Here is a 25,211-nt window from a genome sequence, read left to right as displayed (position 1 = left end):
TAACATCTGCAAAATTTCCAAAATTCTAATCGTCATTCCTTTGCAGATGATTCAGCTGTTCTCTCTGGCTGCTGTTAAGATCACTTCTTTGGTGGTCTACAGTTTCACTGTTTCTTGGTATGGATTTTCTTTTGTTCTTATCCTTGTGAATATTGCTTCTCCTCCATTCTCTTTTGAAACCCCTATTAAACATATGCTAGATGTTTCAAAGCTGTCCTGTCACTCTCAGCTCTGTGCCACAGGCCTCATCCACAGGCATGTGATTACCTCAGCCTCAAGTCCAGGCCCCATCCCTGCAAACCCTGAGGCCATTCTTGATGCAGAGTGTGGCATAGCCCACCCTTGGGAGGAGAGACCCAAGAAAGAGGCCAAATCAGATCCTATAAGTAGACATAGAGCTGTTGAGGCAGGACGTTTTGGGGGGGGTACCTATCTCCTGGGTGGTTCAGGAGTGAGGTGTGCATTGACCCTGTGAACTCTGCTCTATGGCGCGGGCACAGCTGGAAAAAGGCCAGAGTACAGCTCTCTTGCCCATATCCAAGGCCAGCACCATATGAGTCAATCAACATGCTTCCTTCAAGAAGAAGAATGCTGGTTACAGGAAGATGAGGAGACAAAATGTGTTCATGCAAGAGGTTGAGGATGTGAGGGTCAGAAAAGTTTGGAAGTATAGAGAAATATAGATTTCAGAATAGGCAAGGGGTGCATGGTGAGATTAGCTGGCCTTTATGCTGCAGAACTTACATCAAATTTGGGCACAGTCACAGTGGTTTCAACCTTTATAAGAGCTATTCTCTCTGCATAAATACTCTCCAGACTCTGCTCCTTATTTGCTGCATCCTTTACTCGCCTAACCCTTACAAATTCTTCAGGTCTCTGCTTGAGTTTTACTTTCTTTAGAAGGCCTGCCCCCCAACCTATGATCCCTCTCCCCCTGACATTTTCCCAAAGAATCTGTAATTCCTCATTTGTTATACCCAACCTACTTGTTAAGTTGTCCATAGCTGCCTTTCTAATTAATCATGCTGGAAGCATTATGAAGACATTTGTCTTGACCAGCATCATATCTCTAGTTCCTAGAAAGTGACTGAGACACATCTGGTGGTCAAGAAATATTCGGTGAATTAATAATTTGGCCTAGTGTTACTCGAGTGGATTGCTTGATGTGGCCGAATCCACATAGGTTTTCCGCAGAAAATCAGCCTTTTGATTTCCTTCTACTTCAAATAATTTATTTCACACACAATTTTTCAAAGCAAAGGTGATTTATTTTCATATCTACAGCACTATATAAGATTCTCTAGAAAACCATCCTGCTGTCTTAATACGTTACACTATCATTGTTTTAGAAAATAAAAGGCTTGGATTATATACTAGAAAAATGTGTTCATTTTTATGTAAAACATTTTTGCTATTACCTATATAGTAAAGGAGGTAAAAAAACAACTTGTAGAACAGGGGTGATCCTGAAAGTATTTCAGTTGGCATCTACCTACCCCAGCCCTGAGAGACAAAGACTAAGATGCTATTGGTACCTATCTGGTCTCTTCAATAACCCAATCAGTCCATACAGACACCCATTTGGCACATTCAAACCACCCTTTCGTCATTGATGGACATTATTGCTGGTTCCTCCAAAGCAAGGCCATGTCAGTTGTTAAATGATGTAAAGGTTAATCAACAGAGCTGCTCCTTACAAATTTCTCCCAGTGGGACTGTGAAGACTGCATCATTAATGCTGACGAATAATTCCATGGCCTTACGGGATTCTGGGTACACGTCCACAAATATAGGGGCATGGCCTGCATACCACTAAAAACAACAAAAGTTTCGGGGCTAGAGACATTGTCAACCACACTGTCATGTCTGTCTACGTCTCCAGGACTCAATGGTGGGGGAACAATATTTAGCTGATGACCCTGACAGAAGGAGCCTGTGAGTACTTCTGCCTCAAACACATAGATCAGCTTATCTGTGGTAGGTGTTTTCTTGATCTGGTCTGCTAGGCTTCGGAGGGTCTTGGTGAAGTATATGCCAGCTCCATACTTTGGGTCTGATAAAAGGAAAAACATTAAACTATTAGTATGATCAGAAGACTCGTATGGCCAATTTGGCTACTAATATATATTCTCCATGTAGTCCTCCAAATATTCACCACTTCCTAGTCCAAAGTCCCTGTGTCTGAAGCAAAGACACCCAAAGTTGTTTCCTTGAGACAAGTTATCTCTGATATGATCAATATAATAATAGCTTACGTGTAAATAGAGCTTCCTTCCTTCCTTCCTTCTGATCCTCCTTCCTTTCCCCCCTCACCGCCCTTTCTTTCTTTGCATTTACTTGTGGGTACACCAAACACTGTTTGGGGCTCTAGAGCAGCATTAATCAGTAGGAATGCAACGTAAGCCACACATAAACAGAGAAAATATAGTACAATTTTATGCGATAAGGAAATATTTTGAGATAAAAATAAAAGATTTCTTTCCTGGAAGTTGTCTTCTTGCTCTTTGTTCCTTTCTACTTATTACCTCAGTGGAAGAAAGAATGACACTTAGAACAAAATCAATTGAATATGTACATATACGATATAGACCTATCATAAAATATATAATTATTTTTAATAAAGTAGAGAATGTGCTCTCAAAGGTATGGTTAACTTTTGCACGCTCTCAAAGTTAGATTTTCGGAGTTAAGAAGAGAGTTTTTTGAGCCAAGAGGATAAAAGCCTAAAGGAATTAGAGCATACATTTTATACCATATATAACAGAAGAGAACAATACGAGACATTCTAAGAGCAGTTTTCCACTTCAAGATAAGTGAAAGTTCTTCCTTCCATCTGATGGGAAGAGAAGAATCAGAGAGCACATGACTAGAACACTTGAAGAGTCTGAGAAGGGGCTCACTGCTCTGTCCCTCTCCCTCAAGAGAGCCCTGGGAGCCAAGATGGTGAAGAACAACAGGAATCTCAGAAACACTGGGCGGACTTCCAGAGTAGAAGGGACAACTGACTCCACTGGGTGCAGCCCCATCATCCAACCTGGCAAATGGGTGGAAAGCAGCGAGGCTGGGGAAGACTTTGTGAGGGCTACCACTCAAAACCCCTCGTTTCAGCTGGGAAGAAGTGTACACTCAAACATCTTCCATTTTCTGCAGTGTAGGAGGGGCACAAACACAGCCTGGAAAGGAATTCCCTTGACAGGAAAGACAGTATCCTGTGTAGACACTGCCTAAGAGCGAAGAACTAGAAATTTAAGTACAACAGGATGCTAATGACCAAAGTCCAGGGCGGTTTATTTACAGAGGACACTTGGAGGCAGAGGATGGATGAGGGCCATGAACCAGACCACCTTCCCTCCAGTGCCTGTCCTACCATCAAGAGTACTCTCTGAAAAGGAGAGGTAAAGGCAAAATCTTGCAGAAACTGAGTCTATTCTCTGAAGGGACTAAGAAAACTCTGAAAATGACTGAGTTCATCTTGAACTGTCAAGATGGAGTTTTCCACATCTGTGGACTTGGGATCATGAAAGCTAGGTGAAGCTCAGTTATACAACCATAAGAAAAAGGAAATTCACACCTGAGTTTTGTGGGATTGTAAATTTTTGTACCTGATAGAGTTAGAGAAGCTGTAACAACGGAATGAAGGGAAATGCAGGAACACAGAGTAAGCAATTCACTGGGCCTGCAGGAGCTGGGGAAGGCGTCAACCAGGAGATGCTATTTGAGTTATACCTTGAAGAAGGAATAGGATTTGCAGGGCTAAAAACGGTGAGTACGGAAGGCCTTTCATATGCAAAGGCACAGAGGCATGAGAGCATATAGCATATTCAGGAAACTCGAAGAAGTTTATGGCTAGAGTGTTGAGGAACAGAGTGAGTAGTAAGGCTGGTGAAACAATGTGGGGCTAGGGCATTATAAGCTCTGTTAAGGAGTGTGGGTTTTTACCTTGTAGGCAAATGGAAATGCAGATATTAGACAGGCATGTAATTTTTAGCATAATAATTCTGGTGGAAGAGAAAACGATAGGTTAGACAGAGGTGGGTTTTTTTTTTAAGATTTTATATATTTTAGAGAGAGGGGAGGGGAAAAAGAAAGAGAGGGATAGAAACATCAGTGTGTGGTTGTCTCTCATGTGCCCCACACTGGGGACCTGGCCTGCAACCTAGGCATGTGCCCTAGACTGGGAATCAAACCAGCGACCCTCTGATTCGCAGGCCTGTGCTCAATCCACTGAGCTATGCCAGCCAGGGCTACAGAGGTGGTTTTGAGGCACAGAAAGTACCTGGTAATCATCTCGGCTTAGGGGAAGGTGAGCTAAGGCAGTAGAAGTAGAAAAGTAAGGCTGCGCTAAGAATTTTTTTGCGAGGGAATCACTAGAACCGTGTGACTGCCTGGGTATAAGACAGAGAGAAAAGAAGGAATGGAGGATGATAAAGTTTCCAGTTTAGAAGACCTGACAGATGGTATCAGCCAGGTTAGAGAGTATCAGGGGAAAAAGAAAAAGCCTGTGTCTTAGAAAAAATATGGCCAATAAAAGAGTTCAGTTTGAGGTGGCTATGGGACATTAGGTCAAAATGTCCAAGACAGTTTGAAATATGGACCTGCTGGTCAGAAGAGAGGTAGGAGATGACAACGCAATTGCCTGGACTGGCAATTAGCATTGTCTGACACAGGACTGAAAAGAGGGCACTTGCTGGATTTGGAAAATAGTGACAATCTTGGAGTCGTTTGAGTAGAAGGTGGTGATGTGTGTGGAGGGGCAGGGGGCATGGAGGGCAGAGAAGCCAGCTACGATGATATAAGAACAGAAGAAGTTGTGATTGTAAGACTGCTAATGAAAGGACCGTACTGATCATCGTTTTCCTGGTTACACTCAAAGACTTCTTGGTGGGGATCCAATTTTTCCATCAGTTTTTACCCCCAGGGATTGTGCATGTTCAATTTGTACCCGAGGTATTGCTTATGTTCTCTCTGGGGTAAAGAGAAAGTGATTTTTCAGATCCTTCGCTCTCCAGACATCAAGACTTGGAGGTGACCCTGCAGCGAGGATCACACACCATACAGGACGATGCAAAAGTGGGTTTACAGTTGCTCGTATGGAAAATGATACAACAACTGATAAAGAATAACACAACAATAAACTCGGTTTCATGCACTCACAACTGTAAACCTACTCTTGCCACACCCTGTATTTTGAAAGGCAAAGATCAAGAGCCACAGATTTCATGGATCAGGCAAAATCAAGCTGCATTGCTAGGTATCCCTCATGATAATTGCAGAACTTCTTGACCTCCTTGGAAGAGATCTAGAAAGGACAATATAACAACGAAGTATGCTGTGTTTTTGTACAACTGAGAAGAGATGTGGAAGCTACACGTAGAACTTCAATAGCTGAGAAGGATCTTAAGATGTTATTCGCTTCACCTGCCAGATGAAATTCACTAGCAGGCTACAGGAAATGAAGAGGATGAAAGAGCAAAGACCAATGTTATTAAATTTGGGAAAATGCCCTTTTTATTAAGGGATTAGGTTTGATAGTGATGATAATACTTTTCTTGAGATAAGTGCAGGGGTGGGGGAAGAAAGCACCAAGGTACTGTGAAGATTGGACACAGAAACACAGAAAAGAGAAAACTAGTGATTTACCCATTTTACTGCTCGTGCTTTCATCAACATAAAACCCATCAGCAACAAAATATATGAAGGAAAAACTAAAAATACGACCCTTTCCAAAGGACTTAGCCACTAAATCCTAGTTGCAAATGATCCCTTCTCCACAGCAACAAATGGTATCTGTGGTGAGTCACCTGCTGATGCCCCTTACCAACTCCCACGCATAGTGGCCCCAATAACGAGGGGCTGACACCTACCGCAGGGCATGGAGTACAGTCTTTGAAAGCCCACTCTGCACACCACTTCACAGAACTGCTGTGGGACTTGCTGAAACAACCTGTGGCTCACAGGTTTCCTATGCATTCTCCCTTCCATCACTTTCTTCTTTCTTTGGAAGGCAGCCATGAGATCCACATTGTCTATTTTCTCTACCTAGAACCCAAAGGAAGGAAAGACTGAAAAAGAGCCTGGAGAACTGCTACCTAAATCGCCTGCCGCAACTGCTTCAAAAATAAAGGTATTAACGTGCATATTACTTTGCATGCAATTTGCCTCTCATACCAAGTTGCAAAGAGTATTTCCTGGCCCCAACCCTCTCCTGGTTTGGCTTCTATCTCTCCAAAATTCCCTGTCCCTTCTTTGATAAATTCATTTAATAAAAATATTAAGTAATTACTATGTGTAGGCACTGGTAATAAAGTGGTCAACAATGGAGACCCCATCTTTTCTCTCTTAAAGCTGAATTTAGTGAGAGATAAAAATAGGTAAATAATTATCCCTGGCTGGTGTGGCTCAGTGGCCCTGGCTGGTGCGAGCCTGCAAATCAAAGGATTGCGGTTCGATTCCCAGTCAGGGCACATGCCTGGGTTGCAGGCCAGTTCCCAGCAGGCACAAGAGGCAACCATACATTGATATTTCTCTCCCTCTCTCCTTCCCTCCCCCTCTAAAGATAAATAAATAAAATCTTTAAAAAATCTTAATTGAATAAATTTTGTTAAAAATAGGTAAATAATTAAAATAATGCAGTGTGATAAATGCTACTTCAGTTATTTTATTTTGTACCAAGATAGGCAGCTTCTTCCTGGGTCTTGATCTATGCTCTGCATATCCTGACATCGCTTCTACCTCCTAATTCCAACTACACCCTGGTACCCACCCATCTCTAGCCTCCTCTCAGTCTCATTTCTGAGATTCCTACTCAAATGAAGAGCTGGCTTAGACTTAGCAGGTGAGATTTTCTTTTGGCTACAGAACCAAACGGATTAATAGCAAGTTAAGTCAACTCTTTCCCTTAATTACGTATACCTTTATAATCTGCAAACCATTGTTTTCAAACTGTTTCTTTTGATCCTGAATTTCTTGACTTGAAAGCATTAGACATTTCAGAAACTTATTTTCTTTCATTTCATCTTGGTGTTTTGGCTGCTGATCAGTCCATTGCCCTAAAAATGAGTAACACAAAATTTTTTTTCAATAGTCTGTGAGAGGGAAATGTTGGTAAATAAGTTCAATGAAACAAATGACAGAAATTTGAGGGAATGAACCGGCCAGTTTAAATTGCACGTCTCATATGTTTAGGACATGCAAGGAGAGCTGTCATAAGATAAAGCAGAGGATCAATAAACTTGTCTTCAGATGATCTGGATCGTGAGGCTGAGGGCTGAGAAAAGTAGGGCACGGACACGCACTCCCCGTGAGTGCTGCAGTGGATACGTAGAATTTTGTTGCTCCTGCGAAACACCTGTATTTCCAGTCAAGATGCCCATCAACAGAGAACTCCCGTCAAGATGGAGGCATAGGTGGAAACACTGTGCCTTCTCCCACAACCAAGTTTGAATACAACAAAGGTTTAGTAAACAAAGACACAGCCAAAGAACAGAAAATTGAACTATATGGAAGTCCGACAACAATGAACCGTTCAACCAGACGGGTTACAGGGGCGGAGCCAGCAGCAGAGCAGGGTTGGGCAGGAAGGATCCCCCAACCCAGGCACGCAGGCAGCTGGGGTAGGAGCGGGGTAGCAGCGTGGACCCAGTGAGGGTGCGGGGCAGGCTGACCGAGGTTGCACATTCGCTCACAGTGAGACGGACCACACAGGCCCCAGCGGGAGAAGCCAGTGGCAGAGGGCTCACTGCGGTCGCATATTTGCTCACAGTGAGATGAAACGTGCAGGCTCGGTGACGGTGGCAGCTGCCGCAGCAGCGGCGGGAGGCAGCAGACAGAACGGCCACTGCTCCTCTTTGACCCGGCCCCCACATACAGCACCACAACCCAGCCACTGAGTTGCCCTGCTCTGGTGAACACCTAGGGCTCCGATCCTGATACGTAACAGGCACGAACAGTCCAAAATATGGCTCAAGAGCTCAAAGTCCCAGAGCCGATAACTCTCAGCGACCAAGAAATAGCCAGCCTCTCAAATGCACAGTTCAAAACACTGGTGATCAGGATGCTCACAGAACTGGTTGATTATAGTCAAAAATTAGAGGAACATATGAAGGCTAAACTAATTGAAATGAAGGCAGATGTCCAGGAAACCAATAGCGATGGAAAGGAAACTGGGACTCAAATCAATGGAATGGACCAGAAGGAAGAACAAAACATCCCACCAGAAAGGAATGAAGTAATGAGAATTCAAAAAAATGAAGAGAGACTTAGGAACCTCCAGGACATCTTTAAACATTCCAACATCTGGATTATAGGGGTACCAGAAGGGGAAAGAAACAGCCACGAGTGGAAAACGTATTTGAACAAATAATAAAGGAGAACTTCCCCAGTCTGGCAAAGGAAATAGACTTCCAGGAAATCCAGGAAGCTCAGAGAGTCCCAAAAAAGTTGGACCCAAGAAGGAACACACCAAGGCACATCATAATTACATTAGCCAAGACTAAAATGAAGGAGAGAATCCTAGAAGCAGCAAGGGATAAGGGGACAGTCACCTACAAAGGAGTACCCATCAGACTGTCAGCGGATTTCTCAAAAGAGACCTTACAGGCAAGAAGGGGCTGGAAAGAAGTATTCCAAGTCATGAAATCCAAAGACCTACAGCCAAGATTGCTTTATCCAGCAAAACTTTCATTTAGAATGGAAGGACAGATAAAGTGCTTCTCAGATAAGGTCAAGTTCAAGGAGTTCATCATCACCAAGCCCTTATTATATGAAATGCTAAAGGGACTTATATAAGAAAAAGAAGATGAAAAATATGAACAGTGAAAGGACAGCAAACTCACAGTTATTAACAACCACACCTAAAACAAAAGCAAACCAAGAGGACAGCTAGATCAGGAGTGGAACCATAGAAATGAAGAACACATGGAGGGTTAGCAACAGGGGAGTGGGAGGAGGAGAGGCTGGGAGAAGGTACAGAGAATAAGTAGCATAGACAGTAGGTAGAAAATAGATAGGGGGGAGGGCAAGAATAGTATGGGAAATATAGAATCTACAGAAGTTGAGACACCTGGTTATAAACTAGGGGGGGAGAATGGTGGGGGAGGGGGTGTGCAGGTGGAGGGGAATGAAGGGGGGAATAGAACAACTGTAATGGTATAATCAATAAAATATATATATTTAAAAAAAGATGCCCATCAACAAAAAGGTGTAAGAAAACATGAAGGAATTGTGTAAAACAATATGCCATTTATATAACACATCAAGGTTTTCAAAGAGATTTCATATCTCTGCCTAATTTGATCATCATAACACCACCATTGAAATCATCAACACAATGTTACCAATAAGGAAATTAAAACCCAGAGACTTAAGCGACTTGCCTAATATCACATGGCTAATAAATAGAGAGATCCAAGATTATAACCAGTGCTCCAGATCCAGCTATCACCAGTGCTCTCCATGAGGGGCAGGGCAGAATATTTGGTATGTATGTCACTATACCACCACCCAATCAAGAAGAGCAAAATTTGGAGATTAAAAGGAAACTGTGTCAGTCTTTCCTCCTCCTTTTCCTTCCTTTCTCATTTAATATCCATCCCTCCTTTTTTTTTTTAAATTCAAAGGACACCTATTACTGTCCAGAGGAGCTCCTAATTGGACTAAATATACAGGCGGCCAAAATGGAAATTCCCCCGAAAGGTTTGCTTTCATTCAGTTTGAGTTTGACTTTAGACCATGTACACTAAAATGACCGAATCCCCAGCACATTATCTAATTGAGTGGGCTGAATTTAACTACAAAAAGAAGATGATAAATCCAGGGATACTCGCTAGAAGGCCAGACTGTCAATCCAGAAGGCAGGAAGGACAAAACCCATAGCAAAGGAACTCCAAAGGCAGGAAATTTCAAAGGAAGAGACTGTAAATTAAATCTGGAGAGCGACAGCTCGCATTTATGAAATACAGTATTAAGTTCAATTGACTTGAGTTCAGCAAACATGTATCAAGCTCCTATTACATGCCAGGAACTGGCAGGGCACTGGAGACTCAAAAATTCACAAGCTCTTGCTATCAGAAGAGCTCACCAGGAAGGATTAAGAGAGAAAGGTCTAACATCTATCATCTAAATTTTATCATTCTGATGGAGAGTAATATTCCCTGTAATAACAGTTCATTTCAAATTTATCCATTTTGTTAATGATGATTTTAATCTTATTAAGAGAGGATGAGTCTGTATGAACCTCTGAAACACTGCCGTGGAGTAATATGCTTAGTCATGAACCACTATAAATGCCACCTTGCAGCAGAGTAAGGGGCTTACGTAACTAAACTGCCGGTAGCTGGGAGGATGGGTCAACCTTTAAAATGCAGTTAGAGTAGTGCCACAGGCTCTCCAGGAGATCAGTGTTTCCTGTCTCTTGTCTCGAGAGGTGTCAGTGTCAGTTTGGACAGCCACAGACATTACACTTCAAAAGCTAAGTAGAAATCATAACCTTGGGTCTCATGTTTGTATATTATTATTGTCTATGTTTTGGGATGCTGTTTTCTATGGAATTTGGATACAATATTTACTGTTACCTCCTACTCGCTTTGACCATTTCTGCCCAAATTATTTTTATAGACACATAGTGAAAATATGGTGTCCTTTTAAATTTTGCATCTGAATTTCTGTACTAAATCCATTCTCTGCATTACAATCAGTGATCTTTCTAAAAGACAAGTCTGACCTCACCTTTGCTTAAACTCCTTTAAGTCTCCCCATTGGTTTCAAGAAAAACTCTGAATTTTTTCATGTGATCTATTAGTCTTGCATAATATAGACCCCACCATGGTCTGACTTCTTAAAAGTTTCTTTCTTTGCCTTACTAACTCCTCCTCATCCTTCAGTTCTCCATTTATGACGCCTCTCCTGAGAAACATTCCCCTGACCGCACCCCCACTCAAGGCTGGGCGGGGTGCCCCCCCTGGGTGTCCCCGGAGCACTCCCATCCTCCTCTTTCCCACCTAATAACCCTGCTTACTTCCCAGTACCCCCAATTACATTTCCAGGGAAAACAATGTCCACATTAGCGCTGTATCCCCAGCACCTAGAACAATGCTTGGTACATATCATGGATGCAATAATCATTAGTCAAAGAAACCAACGAAATAAGCCTCTGTTTCCTAAGGTGGTGTTTCCAAGGGTGTAATTTCCTACTTAACTCTAGGGCTATGTTAAAAGGATCTCCCCAGATCCTCATTCCTAGGCATCCTGATGGATTCTGCCCCCACAAAATGCGTGATACTTGCAAGTACTTAACAGTACCAATGAATAATTTACTGTGGTAAGAATGCTCAAAGTAAGTAATTTTAGGGTTCCTAAGGCTGCCAGCAACAAATAAATGCAGTGAAACTCCATTCAAGAAATTAGTTAATCAAGTGGAATGTCTGCACTTGAATGCTCCGTCTGAAGAATTAAAGATGCACTTTTCCCCACTGCCTGGGAGTGGATTGCCCTAGGCTTTCCCTGTAACTGCCTCTTAGGCAATCCATGTCATCATAAGTAAATCCAATTGCATGTGTGTATGTGTGTGTGTGTGTGTGTGTGTGTGTGTGTGTGTCCATTTACTAATAATTAACCCTGTTGGTAGAAACGGCCCCAAAATGGTTATAAAAGTTTATGGCCTAACACAGAACCTGCGTGGTTTGCTCCCTCTCTCTTCCATTCTCTCTCTTTCCCACACACATACATGCATAATCACNATGTCATCATAAGTAAATCCAATTGCATGTGTGTATGTGTGTGTGTGTGTGTGTGTGTCCATTTACTAATAATTAACCCTGTTGGTAGAAATGGCCCCAAAATGGTTATAAAAGTTTATGGCCTAACACAGAACCTGCGTGGTTTGCTCCCTCTCTCTTCCATTCTCTCTCTTTCCCACACACATACATGCATAATCACACCCAAGAGGACAGTTGGGAGGGCTGACTTTCCAACTTAACACGAAGTTACTCACTTGATGAGTTCCAAAGGGCTTGCTCCTTTTTTCTTGCCATTTTTTCTTGAACTTCACACAGCATTTGTTCAATCTTCAAAACCACCTCCACAAGGTCAGCCTGGGCTCCTTTAATCTCTAAAATAGCCTGTCCTGGTTTGATAATCTCTAAGACAGAGACCTTTGAGGCTGCCTGGTGCTGAGCCAAAATGTCATGTTCCTCTTTCCCAAGGTAGAGGATGTGATTATTCTCGATGGTGTGCTGGTCCTGGTGGGTCAGTATCCTTTGGATCCACTCTTCAGCCTCACACATCTTTTCCAGGTTGGATCCCATCAGATTGATGGCAGGAGAGTTGGCTTTTAGCCCATGTTCTCGGGTCTCTCTGGTACCCCTGGTCCCCTGGGGGACTGAAAAAGGCAGTCGTAAGAAAGGTGGGTTTTAAACCAGAGCATAGCAATATACCCTGGCCAGTGTCCACCCCAGGATATTGTCACCACTGCCTGATGTAGCAGCTTAAATTACATCATATTTCTGAGAGCTCTGCTGGTTATAAAGGAAATCTAAATGCAGAGTTTACGGTTTCCTTGGGAATACAGAGTTAGCTTGTAAGAGGCTGGCTTTACCACGTCTTGCCCCTGCTGTGTTGCACTTATCAATTCACCAGTAAGTTCCCCTTGTGATCTCACTCTGGATGTTGACCATTATTTCCTACTGAATGGGATTTTCCTTAACCTCTTGCTAATCCCAGATTTAAAATGAAACATCTTTGAAAGCCATAGAGCTTGAAGAGTAAAAATTCTTTTAAAAGTATATTTGAGCCCTGGCTGGAGTAGCTCAGTGGATTGAGCACAGGCCTGAGAACCAAAGGATCGAGGTTCGATTCCCAGTCAGGGCACATGCCTGGGTTACAGGCCAGTTCCCAGCAGGGGACACATGAGAGGCAACCATACATCGATATTTCTCTCCCTCCCTCCTTCCCTTCCCCTCTAAAGATAAATAAATAAAATCTTTAGAAAATTTTAAAAAGTATATTTGATTATAAAATGATACGTTTATTACTGAAAAATGGGAAAATTATCCAAGTCTAATGAAAGAAGGATATGCCCATAATTCCACTACCTGGGATTCCTATTATATCTCATGTGTGTGAGACAGGGCACTGTGTGTCTGCACAAGCCTGAGGGCCTTAGCAGCTCTGCTGCTGGACACAGTATATGTATCCCGGCAGAAAAGGAAATGCAACTTGATTCCAACCCACCCACACAGACCTCTTTCTACAACACCTCTCCACGAGGAATAAAGATATGTATAAAGAAGAATCTCTGATGGATTAGGATGGCTCTGAACCCAAATCGAAAAAAAAGTTGGAGTCGGGGGGAGAAGGAGGATGGACTAGCTGAGAGAGAATTCACGGGGGAGGCAGTATATAAAATATAGAAAGAATGCCCTCAAATCATTAGGAAAAAGAAACAACCCAGTAGCCAGCTGGGAAAAAAATTCACAGTAGAGGAAACAAAATGGCCCACATATGTATGAAAAGAGGTCCCATCCGTTGGTCACCAGGGATATGAAAAATCACCCACCAGACTGACAAAAATTCATAAGTGAGACCACCTCGAGTGCTGGGAAGGACAAAGAGCAACTGGGGCTTGTGTGGATTCATGACAGGTGTAAATCCAAAGCAACCATTTCGATAATTATATTATTTAAAGAAACTTTGGCACATGTGTATCTGGGGATGTGTACAAGAAAGTTCACACACTTGTTTGTAATAGCCAAGAACTGGAAATAACCTAGGTCCTTCAACAATGGAATATTAATATAGCAATGAAAAGTAGAGAAGTTTAGATACACAGATGAATTTCAGGAACATATTTTGAGGGGGAAAATCAAGTTGACCACTTATTCTGTTCTAGGCATTGTTCTCAGTGCTTTACATATTTTATTCAATCCACACAACCCAACGAGATGGATACTATTCGTAGCCCCATCTTACAAATAAGGAAGCTATCTCCGAGTTATTAAGTAACTTGCCCAGGGTTTTAGCTCTGGTAAATGCTAGTAGATGTGGGCAGTGGCTCTATTGCCCACACAAGTCTGCCTCCCAGCGAGTGACCCCAAGGCAATAGTGGTAATTAGCATCTTTCACCTAATACAGTGGTAGGGAGGTACCGGAAACTATGAAAAGTATCAGGACAGACCTAGAACAGGGGGAGGAGGGCCTTCCTCTGAGTAAAAAGTAAAACCAATGTTTTATACAACACTTACAAGTGTGTGTGTGTGTGTGTGTGTGTGTGTGTGTGTGTAGGTTCTTAAAAGCATACTTTTTTAAAAACACTTGTTCTGTTGGGGAGCTTACATTATTACTACTTTTTAGGAAAAAATAAAAACACTACATGGTGATAATTTATTTATCCATCATCATCAGGAAAGAATTGTTCTTCTAGGTAACTACATTGTTCAGATCACTATAGGATACTCTTCTAACACCAAAACAGGCCCTGGCTGGTGTAGCTTAGTGGATTGAGCACAGGCCTGTGAAGCAAAGGGTCACTGGTTCGATTCCCAGTCAGGGCACATGCCTGGGTTGCAGGCCAGGTCCCCAGTAGGGGACACTTGAGAGGCAACCACACACTGATGTTTCTCTCCCACTCTCTTTCCTTCCCTTCCCCTCTATCTAAAAATAAATAAATAAAATATCTTTAACACCAAAACATTTAACTATTTATTAGTTAGATATTTCTAATGGAACCACATTACCTTCCTAAATAGTCTAACTTTTCCTTGATAATCTGATATCATTACTACTTGCCATTATTAACATTATTACTAATACTTACATTATGTAATAGTCTAAACCGTCCTTGATAATCTGAGATTAACTTTATTAATCATTATCAATCTCAAATGATCATCTGAGATCATCATCATTCATCACTATTAATGGTACTCTATAATTCCTTTACAGATNACATTATTACTACTTTTTAGGAAAAAATAAAAACACTACATGGTGATAATTTATTTATCCATCATCATCAGGAAATAATTGTTCTAGGTAACTACATTGTTCAGATCACTACAGGATACTCTTCTAACACCAAAACAGGCCCTGGCTGGTGTAACTTAGTGGATTGAGCACTGGCCTGTGAAGCAAAGGGTCACTGGTTCGATTCCGAGTCAGGGCACATGCCTGGGTTGCAGGCCAGGTCCCCAGTAGGGGACACTTGAGAGGCAACCACACACTGATGTTTCTCTCCCACTCTCTCTCCTTCCCTTCCCCTCTATCTAAAAATAAATAAATAAAATATCTTTAGCACCGAAACATTTAACTATTTATTAGTTACATATTTCTAATGGAACCACATTACCTTCCTAAATAGTCTAACTTTTCCTTGATAATCTGATATCATTACTACTTGCCATTATTAACATTATTACTAATACTTACATTATGTAATAGTCTAAACCGTCCTTGATAATCTGAGATTAACTTTATTAATCATTATCAATCTCAAATGATCATCTGAGATCATCATCATTCATCACTATTAATGGTACTCTATAATTCCTTTACAGATGTCCTCAAGAATTACTGACATAAATGTTAATGCCTGGCCCTATTATTCAGATTAATGACAAAGAGACATTTGTATGTTTCTTTTCCATATTATTCTCACCCCCAAACTCCTCCTATCCAGCCTCCCTAGATTCATTGTGGCTCCCCAACAGACACTGCATTTGTTTGCTTCAGTGGGTTTTCTCTACCTTAGGAGCCCCACTCCAGCTCTGGTCATCGAAAATTTTAGCCTCCTCAAAGTCAAGCTTAGAACATCTCATCCATGAAGCCATACTTGATCCCTTGCAGTCTCTCCCATCTCTTAGTCACCTGGGGAGTTTGTCCACTCTGTCATTCATTATTTACCCCCTGGCATTTATTTAATGCTTTACAATTTACAGAACATTTTTACACACATAATTTCTACCCTCACAACAGTCTGTCATGATCATTTTACAGATAAATAAAAACAGGCTCGTAAGAGGCACAGTCACAAACCGGGGCTCTTAAAATCCCTCCTTCACTTCCAGCCCTGCTGGACCACTGAACATCCGTAACGGAACTCTCCAATAAAAAATGCAAACAAATAATTTTGACCCTGATGGGAAATATACTAATAATTTCTAATGCTGGTTGAATGTTCAGTGTTCTTAACATCTACAGAATACTTCAGATTAAAAGACTATTTCAGATATACACAACCTAGTTGCCATGAGGCAATTCCATTTCAGTCCACTCAATCTCCACTGAAGGAACATAATTATAAGACAAAGTTAAACACTTTCCACCTCCCAACAACCAGGATTGGTTTAGCTCAGTGGGGTCCAAACCTGGTTCCGCAGCATGATTAGGGGACACTGAAAATAATACACGCTTGGCCCAGACCCAGACCGGGGCCTGTTCATACATTTGCTTGTTTGCTGTTTGCTTTTTAAAGTTTCAATCATGACCTCAGTGATTACTCAGGTTTGGGTAGCAGTGGATTAATACACTTATTGTTACCTGGTATTACAAGATGTATTTTCTATAGTGATTGAAGAGTACCTCCACTAGATGTCTGCTCATTTAGAGCAGAAACAGTGCTGACTAAGTCAGCTTCTAAAGGGCAGAGCTTTTCCTTAGGAAAAAATTATAGACAGCATTTATAAATGAACTATCCACACTGTGGATTACTTAATGCAACTTGGCCTTACTTTGTTCATATAAAACTGGACTGAGACATGGTCAGGGACAGGGCAGGATGGTATCTAGGCAGGAGCACAATGAAATAAATTTGGCTTCCTTATTCTTCCTTTCATGAGTTTAGATGACCAAGAACAAAACGAGCCTAGGGCACAAGACGCTGCAGCTAGGCCCATGAATTTCTTACCAGTGTAACTGTTGAGAGGCTGCTGCTTGGACCTACTCCTCTGCATCACAGTGTTGAAAGCCTGCAAGAAGCAAGATAGAACAGAGCAGGGCTTTTACCCATCGTCATGGAAACCCCACTCTCTACCTGCACACACCACACTTGACCTCATCCACTCCTAGGGGAATAGTAAGTGCAGCACCACAATCTATTAGAACATGTAGGGGAAACAACGTAGGAAAAATGGAAGGAAACCCCAAATCTGGCTTTTTATTCCAAAAAGCCAGAAGAAAGTACATTCCAAGGTAAAATATTAACATTCATTCATTCATTCACTCATTCAAAAGATATTTTAAGTACTTTTATTGATTATGCTATTAGTTTTCCCAATTTCCCCTCTTTGTACCCACTGCACCCCCCAGTCCTCCAGTTTCCCGCCCTTAGTTCATGTCCATGGGTTGTACATGTAAGTTCTTTGAGTTCTCTGTTTCCTACACCACTTTTTAAATCTCTCCCCATCTATTTTATGCCAACTAATAATGCTTCTTCCCTGTACCTTTCCCCCCTGTTCCTCCCTTCCCCCTCCCCACTGAAATCCCTCCAATGTGATGTTCATTTCTGATTCTGTTCCTGTTCTAGTTGTTTGCTTAGTTTTTGTTTTCATTGTTTTTCTCTCTTTTTTAGGTTCATTTGTTGGTAGTTGTGAGTTTGTTGTCATTTTATTGTTCATATTTTTTATCTTCTTTTTCTTAGATAAGTCCCTTTAACATTTCATATAATAAGGGCTTGGTGATGATGAACTCCTTTAACTTGACCTTATCTGGGAAGCACTTTATCTGTCCTTCCATGAAACCTTTGCTGGACAGAGTCATCTTGGATGTAGGTCCTTGCCTTTCATGACTTGGAATACTTCTTTCCAGCCCCTTCTTGCCTGTAAGGTCTCTTTTGAGAAATCAGCTTGTAGGTAACTCTCTCCCTTGCTCTTGTCCTTAGGAATCTCTCCGTATCTTTAATCTTGGGTAACTTAATGATGATGTGCCTTGGTGTGTTCCCCTTTGGGTCCAACTTCTTTGGGACTCTCTGAGCTTCCTGGACTTCCTGGAAGTCTATTTCCTTTGCCAGATTGGGGAAGTTTTCCTTCATTATTTGTTCAAATAAGTTTTCAATTTCTTGCTGCTGTTTTTCTCTTTCTGGTACCCCTATAATTCAGATATTGGAACATTTCAAATTGTCAAAGAAGTTCAAAAGTCTCTCTTCATTTTTTTTTGAATTCTTGTTTCTTCATTCTGTTCCAAATCACTGCTTTGAGTCCTGGTTTCCTTCCTGTCATTGTTGGTTCCCTGAATATTTTGCTTTATTTCATTTTGGGTATCCTTCATTTGTTCTTTCTTTTTTCAACCAAGCTCAATCATAGCTGTGGGCATTTTGATTACCAGGGCTTTAAATTCTCCATCAGATAGGTTGGCTGTCTCCTCATCATTTAGCTGTCTTTCTGAAGTTTTGTTCTGTTCTTTCTTTTGGGCCATATTTCTTTGTCTTGGGATACCTGTTAAGTTGTAAGGGACGGGGCCTTAGGTTTTCACCAGGGCAGGGCAACCCTCCTTGCTGTCCTGCAGCACTGCCTTTGGGGGAGGGGCCAAAGAGGGAACAGTGCAGCTCACTTTCTCAACTCTAGTGCGTTCCAGTGGACACTCGCATGAGACTGGGAGTTTCTCTTACTGCGACAAGCGCCGTAGTAGCCCACAGTCGGCTCTGAGTCTCAGTTTCTTCTTCAGCCAGCCCTGCCCAAGTGGTCAGCTGCCTCACTGTGGGTTCTTCCTGGTCTGGTTGTTCTGATTGACTTTTTCTTTAATTCCTTGGGAGTTGGAGTGCCACGCAATTTGATTTTCTGGCACTTCTGATTGTTGATTTTAGATTAGTTGTTATTCTCCCTCTGGCTGTGCGAGGAGATGAAGGGTTTCTACCTACGCTCCCATCTCAGCCAGAACTCCTCATTCAAAAGATATTACTGTCCTGCTTATCGAATGTTGGGCACTGACCTAGAGCCGTGGATATGGCACTGAAGAAGACAAATAAAAAGGCAGGTGCTCTTGTAATTAATAAAACAGAAATTCATTTTTAAAATGTTATACAGAATGCTTTCTCATAGAATGAATAAATGATCAATTCCTGACTGTATCTGGCACATAGTGAACATCCAATATGTTAGCTGTTGCTGGGATTATAATTATATGACAGTATATAGATTAAGATTTGTCTGTTTAAAAAAACTCATCTGTTAGGATTTGGAACCACCATATCCAGTGTCTTCCTTTTTTCAAGTTGATACAATTGGCAGTAATTATTTCATTGCAAGGATGATAAATACTGAGGCGAAAACTAGATTTTGTTTTGAGTCTGAACTTTAACAATAAAATTTCGTAACTTGTAGGACACTTTCTTATAAATCATATTTGCACCTGCTTTCTCCAGAGCAAAAAAGCTCTCAGTCTTAACAGATTTTGTACCTGGAAAGGTCATTACAGGGAACTTCCCTATGCTCCCCCTAGAAGAGCTTGGAAATAAAACAAATGAAATAATATTATCTACTGATAGATAGACTAAGAATAGCTGCCATATCCAAAATGGATAAAAACCTGCTCTCTCCCCAAGTCACTTTAAAGGGCAGGATGTGTTGCAGGGTGAGAAATCAATTGGGCAAGCCTTTTGCATTGAATTTGGGAGAAGACTGTAACTTAATCAGTAACAGTCACTGGAAGAATGCATGGATAACAAGCAGATGGTCTGCAAGGTTTGGAAACGTGGCTCTATATGGCAAGAATTGGGCCGTTTTTCTACCTCTGTTCACAAATGACCAACGCTTATTGTGGGGGATGTTAGTAATGTGTTCCTGGAGAGGTGTTCCCTATTCTGAGACATAATGTCTGGCACAAGGTAGATATGCAACACATATTTGTTGTACAAACAAATGAATGACCATCCATCACCTTTTACAGATACTCAGCTCCGACCAGGACCCTTATCACCATGAAATACTGGTGAACACAAGTTATTTTAGTCAGCTGGGGAATTATTCACTGTCATTCATGAATTCAAAAACTCACCAGTATGTGAATATAAGTATCACCTTATGGTGAGTTGCACAACTTACACCTCAGTGTAAGTTGCTATTCCTGAGTCAGGTCCACTCTGGACGTCTGACGTATCCATTTTTTGAAATGTAGGAACTTGCCAAGGTAGTGGTCGCTGCCAAGAAATGCGTAAACTGCCCTCTGATCTTTCTGAACACACACCCCTCATTGAAAGACTTATTTATGGAGAAAAGACGTGTTTATCAGAAGGCCTGAGGGTATACATATACATGCACACGCATCATACTTCCACATGGATATAATACTGTGTTGAAGTGAAAAAGCCTGAAGGGGGAGCGTCAATGTCAGGGTATAATGTAAGTTACGGTGTTAGATCGTCCTCGCTTTTGAGTCACAGAACTGAAAGATACATCATCTCTCAAGTTATTTTTTGTTTTTCTTTAGTAGTTCAGAACACAGGCTTTGTGGGACAGACAGACCCAGGTTGGAATCTTCGTTTGGCCATTTGACTAGCTGTGTGTATGTTAACTTCTGGGTTAACAGGTTTTCCCATTTGTAAAATGGAGATAACGACAGTGGCTTCATCACAGAATTAGGGTAAAGAATGGAATGAGACAGCTCCTTAGCACAGTACCTGGCTGATGCAATAGACAGCAGCTATTTTTATTATTAGGCCCTAGGGGAGCCGTCAGACTGTGGTTGATCTTTCTACTTTTGTTGATCTGCCATGTACATTTTTTGTTTGTAGGCTGGAAAGAATGAGACTTCTTTTCAAGATGTGGTTAATTCCTCTTGCAGGGTTATAATGCTTCATGAACAGTTCAAAGATAAGCTCAGGGCAACCTGTATGGGCCCAATTAGAGTCCTCTACTTGGGGGGAACGGGTAAACTTCATTTGAAGGACAGGATGATTCATTTTGTCAAGAAAGTGGGCTAATAATTTTCTTCACTGGGTAATTCACCATCATCTTGCAGGTGAGCTGCGGGTGAGACACGGTGCACTGGAGCCGGCTAACATTGGCTCGCAAGAGCCCATTGTGCACATGTTTTCTCAAGTCCACCTTCAGTGGTGTCACACGGACAGTTTGAAGACAGCAGGGGAAATCAGCAAACACTACAAACTTCCTGGTGTCTGGTCAGGCACCAAAAGAAATAAGAACCTTTATATTTGTTCCAGGAAAGAGCAAGCTAGAATCCATATAAGTCCATTTTCTTGTGTGAAGAGATAAAATGGCAACCATCCACATAGAGACAGGCTGGGAAGTGTGAAAAAAGACTCATGTTCGGAGCTACTCTCTGGGGCCAGGCACTCAGAAGGCCCTTTACACCCAAACCCAGACACACGCCTGGGAAGTTGCACCAGCACTTTGATGTTGCTGTTGGCAGAATCAGAAACCTATGTCTTCAAAACCTAGTTTAAGGTGCTGTCTCATCTCATTTCTTTTTTAGTATTTCTTGACATTGTTATTAGAGTCTTTTTTTAAAATGCCAACTAAGTGAGAATAAAGCAAAGAGATCTTTCTTTCTTTCTTTTCAAATGAGGTCATATACAGGATGGGGCAAAAGTGGGCTTACAGTTGTTCAAATGAAAAATAATATAATAATTAATAAATAATAAGACTAAACTATATTTTCTATACTTAAAACTGTAAACTTTGCCCCACCCTATATTTTTTGAAGTATGTTTTATTGATTATACTATACAGTTGCCCCATTTTTTCTCCCCTTTATTCCCCTCTGCCCTGCACCTCTCCTCCCACCAGCATTCCCACCCCCCAGTTCATGTTCATGGGTCCTACATATAAGTTTTTTGGCTTCTCCATTTCCTATACTATTATTCTTAACCTCCCCCTGTCTATTTTGTACCTACCATTTATGCTTCTTATTCCCTGTATCTTCTCCCTCATTCTTCACCTTCCCCTCCCCACTGATAATCCTCCATGTGATCTCCATTTCTGTGATTCTGTTCCTGTTCTAGTTGTTTGCTCAGTTTGTTTTGGTTTTGCTTTTTAGGTTCAGTTGTTGATAGTTGTGAGTTTGTTGTCATTTTGCTGTTCACATTTTTGATCATATTCTTTTTCTTCAATAAGTCCCTTTAACATTTCATATAATAAAGGCTTGATGACAATGAACTCCTTAAGAGATGGCAGAACAGCCCAGCAGTATACACTAACTATGCTGAATACATTAATGACCTATTCACATGAAAGAAACTCAGCTGATCTGGCCACTCTAAAACAAAAAGCTTGAGATGAAGTGAAAACTAAAGAAGCTGGGCACAAGATGTCTGCACTCAGACACACAGGCCCACACATCCTGCATTTGTGTCAGACCACAGCTGATTTCCCTGTGAAGTGACCTGCAGATGAGTTAAGAAAGAATAGACTGAATTTGAGGGCAATACTGGGGCCTTGGCAAAAATAGTCAGATACACCCTTGCTGTTCAGTGAACTACAGCTCATTCCAGCTAGTATAACAGGTAACCTTCATGGAGGACTTCCTGTATGCCAGGTACTGTTCCAAGTGTTTACATATATTAATTCACTGAATCATCATAACAGCTCCATGAGATGGCGGTTATTATCCCCATATTAAAGCTGAGGAAACTGAGGTACAGATAAGTAACTAAACTTGCCCAAGGAAGTTGATTGATTGAGAGGAAAAGCCAAAGACTTTGTTTTAAATATGCTGGACTAAGATAACACTCAGATAACTAAGTGGAAATAAGAGAAGGTTGTGGATGTGGGTCTGAAGTTGACTCAGAAGATAAAACTCTGCAGAAGTTTAAGAACAGCTGTGTTCTTAGAGGAAGCAAGTAGAGAGAGGAGCATGGGACCCCACATCAAAATCAGGAAGTTGCTTACCTTTAAAGGCAAGCAACTTACCAACAAAGGAAAGGAGTGAAGCTTTACTAGGTCTCAGATGGGCAATTTACAAAAGTTAGATTTCACCAAATTAGAATATGACCATGCATTACAACTTAGCCTCATGTCTTACATTTGAAACACTAAACAGATGTTAAATGAATACAGGATGTGAATGAATGAATAAATTGTAGGACATTTCTAAGATATTAACTTACCTTGTATGTCTCCTGTTCTTCAGGACAGATCACAAACTTTACAGTTAGTTGTTTTGCCAAGGGTTGTTTGGCAAACATGAAAACTTCATCAAACATAATCTCTGCTACTTCATAATTCCCCAAACCAGCATTTCCAGTCCCAAGAGCAGGAAGGGAAATGGAAGTTAGATTTAGCTCAAGGCAGTTTTCCAAACACTTCTTCACTATGTTTCTCAATATCTATAGGAAAAATACAATTTTAAGATCAGCCTTCAAGTCAAAAATAAGACTTCGCTTACCCTTTGATCCACATCAAAGCTCTGTCCATGCCTCCTCAGAGAGCAGGAAAGGTCCCACTCTACAGGGAACCCATTATGGCTATACGGTTAAATGATGAAAAATAAAAGAGCTAAAGAAACTGAAGTAATTGAGTGGTCCTTTTTGTGCTATTCAGGACATGCGGGTACCATGATTTCTCCCAGGTCAGAGAGCCAACCATCAGCTAGGTTATCCCCACTCATGTGCCACTTACGGGTCAACAAAAAGAGGTCTTGGGAGTTTAATAAAGGAGGCCGAGATTAAAATAAGTAAGCACCATTTATTCAGTGTCGTTGAGGTCGGTCATGTAATTTCTCCTTGAGAAGCGCTGGCATACTGGGCAGATTTAAACTTTGCATCAATGTTTCAACATCCAAACTGAATACTAGCACAGGAAGGTTGTCTGTGGGAAGACTTTGGAAAACTGAGGAGTAGAGATGACTGAAAGACCAATTTGGGACTGGAGTGCCCTCTAGCCAAGAAAGAGCCAGAAACTGGGACAAAGTAAAGACAGACAAAGGCAGTGGGAAGACACGACAGGTAATGAATTTGACTAGAATGGTGCTAGAAGGGAAATCCCAGGTCCTCCAGGAATTTAACAGATGGAGGCAGACATGGAGAGGCTGCATTCCAGGCCCACTTAGGGCAAGGCAAATGGGTACGCAGACTTGATATTGTTGTTTGTTTGTGGTATGCCCACTTAAAATTAGACATGTTAGGTATTACTGTAGATTAAACATCCTAAGATAATTTATTTTAACAACAACAATTATTCAGTATCTCACAGGAGCGGTAGAAAATAGGAACTATACCACTCGACAATATTTCATGGATGTAACGACATGATGGAAATTCAACGAAAGACTGCATAGACTATCAAGCTACATAAAGATAAATTTATTTTGAACTTACCAGATCCCGTCTGGAATATTCTGAAGGCCAGCACACATGGAATACATATTGACCAGGCAATTCAGAATTATCTGTGACCAGTACCAACTGGGGATCCTTAGATGTCTGAAGGCTTTTTTTGGTAAACTTCTCTTCTATTTTGTTTCCTGCTTTGGGGGGAATTGATTCGGACACAGGACCAACTCTATCACCAAGATTTGGATTTGCTAAACCAACAATTACATCTGTCTGAAAAGGGAAAAAATGGACAGGATTCCTCATTAAATTACTTTTTGTTAAATGACCACTTTAAATCTTTATTTCCCAAAGAGCTTTGAAAATTACTTTTAAAGATCCTAAATCTATAAAAATATCATTTAATAATGGATGGAAACTCCTATTTCCAAAGAGTGATCACTTGACCAGTCTGTTTATCCTACAGTAATTAGGTAAAGTGTGTGGATGATACAATTTTTATTGCAAGCATCTGTCAGCCTCTTGCTGGCTTATACCCCCATATTCCCATATTCTGAGCATTCCCTGCTTTATTTTAAGCTTTAATTTTTAAAAAGATTTTATTATTTATCTTTAGAGGGGAAGGGAAGGAAAGAGGGACAGAAATATCAATGTATGGTTGCCTCTTGTGCATCCCCTGCTGGGAACTGGCCTGCAACCCAGGCATGTGCCCTGACTAGGAATTGAACCGCGATCCTTTGGTTCTCAGGCCTGCGCTCAATCCACTGAGCAACACCAGCCAGGGCTAAGCTTTAATTTTTAAAAAAATTAAAAATTTAATTTTAGAGAGAGGGGAAGGGAGGGAGAAAGAGATGAGACATGAGACAGACATTGATGCTAAAGGGAAACGCCAATTAGCAGCCTTCTTGTTCACACCCCAACCTGGGACCAAACCCACAACCCAGGCATGTGCCCTGACTGCGGGTGGAACTGGTGACCTTTTGCTTTGTGGAATGAA

At 41.4% G+C, this 25,211-nt stretch overlaps 1 protein-coding gene across 4 annotated transcripts in view; it reads right to left on the bottom strand.

Annotated features, from left to right (window-relative positions):
• Positions 1–1,210: 1,210 nt before the first annotated feature.
• Positions 1,211–25,211, bottom strand: part of PARP9 (poly(ADP-ribose) polymerase family member 9) — a 38,228-nt gene continuing 14,227 nt past the window's right edge. For all 4 annotated transcript variants that reach the window (XM_037051481.1, XM_037051482.1, XM_037051484.1 and 1 more), the window contains exons 5-11: positions 24,260–24,487; positions 23,051–23,269; positions 16,898–16,958; positions 11,990–12,376; positions 6,913–7,049; positions 5,865–6,039; positions 1,211–2,053 (exon numbers count right to left, since the gene is read on the bottom strand). In XM_037051481.1, the coding sequence (XP_036907376.1) occupies positions 1,674–2,053; positions 5,865–6,039; positions 6,913–7,049; positions 11,990–12,376; positions 16,898–16,958; positions 23,051–23,269; positions 24,260–24,487 (1,587 nt within the window). In that variant the 3' untranslated portion in view covers positions 1,211–1,673. The remainder of the gene's footprint in view (positions 2,054–5,864; positions 6,040–6,912; positions 7,050–11,989; positions 12,377–16,897; positions 16,959–23,050; positions 23,270–24,259; positions 24,488–25,211) is intronic.

This window comes from Sturnira hondurensis, unplaced genomic scaffold (assembly GCF_014824575.4).
Source record: "Sturnira hondurensis isolate 20B ecotype Veracruz unplaced genomic scaffold, ASM1482457v3 Scaffold0007222, whole genome shotgun sequence".
NCBI classification, from domain to species: Eukaryota; Metazoa; Chordata; class Mammalia; order Chiroptera; family Phyllostomidae; genus Sturnira; species Sturnira hondurensis.
Note: the sequence above shows the minus strand (reverse complement) of the source record. Positions and strands in the feature narration are given on the sequence as shown.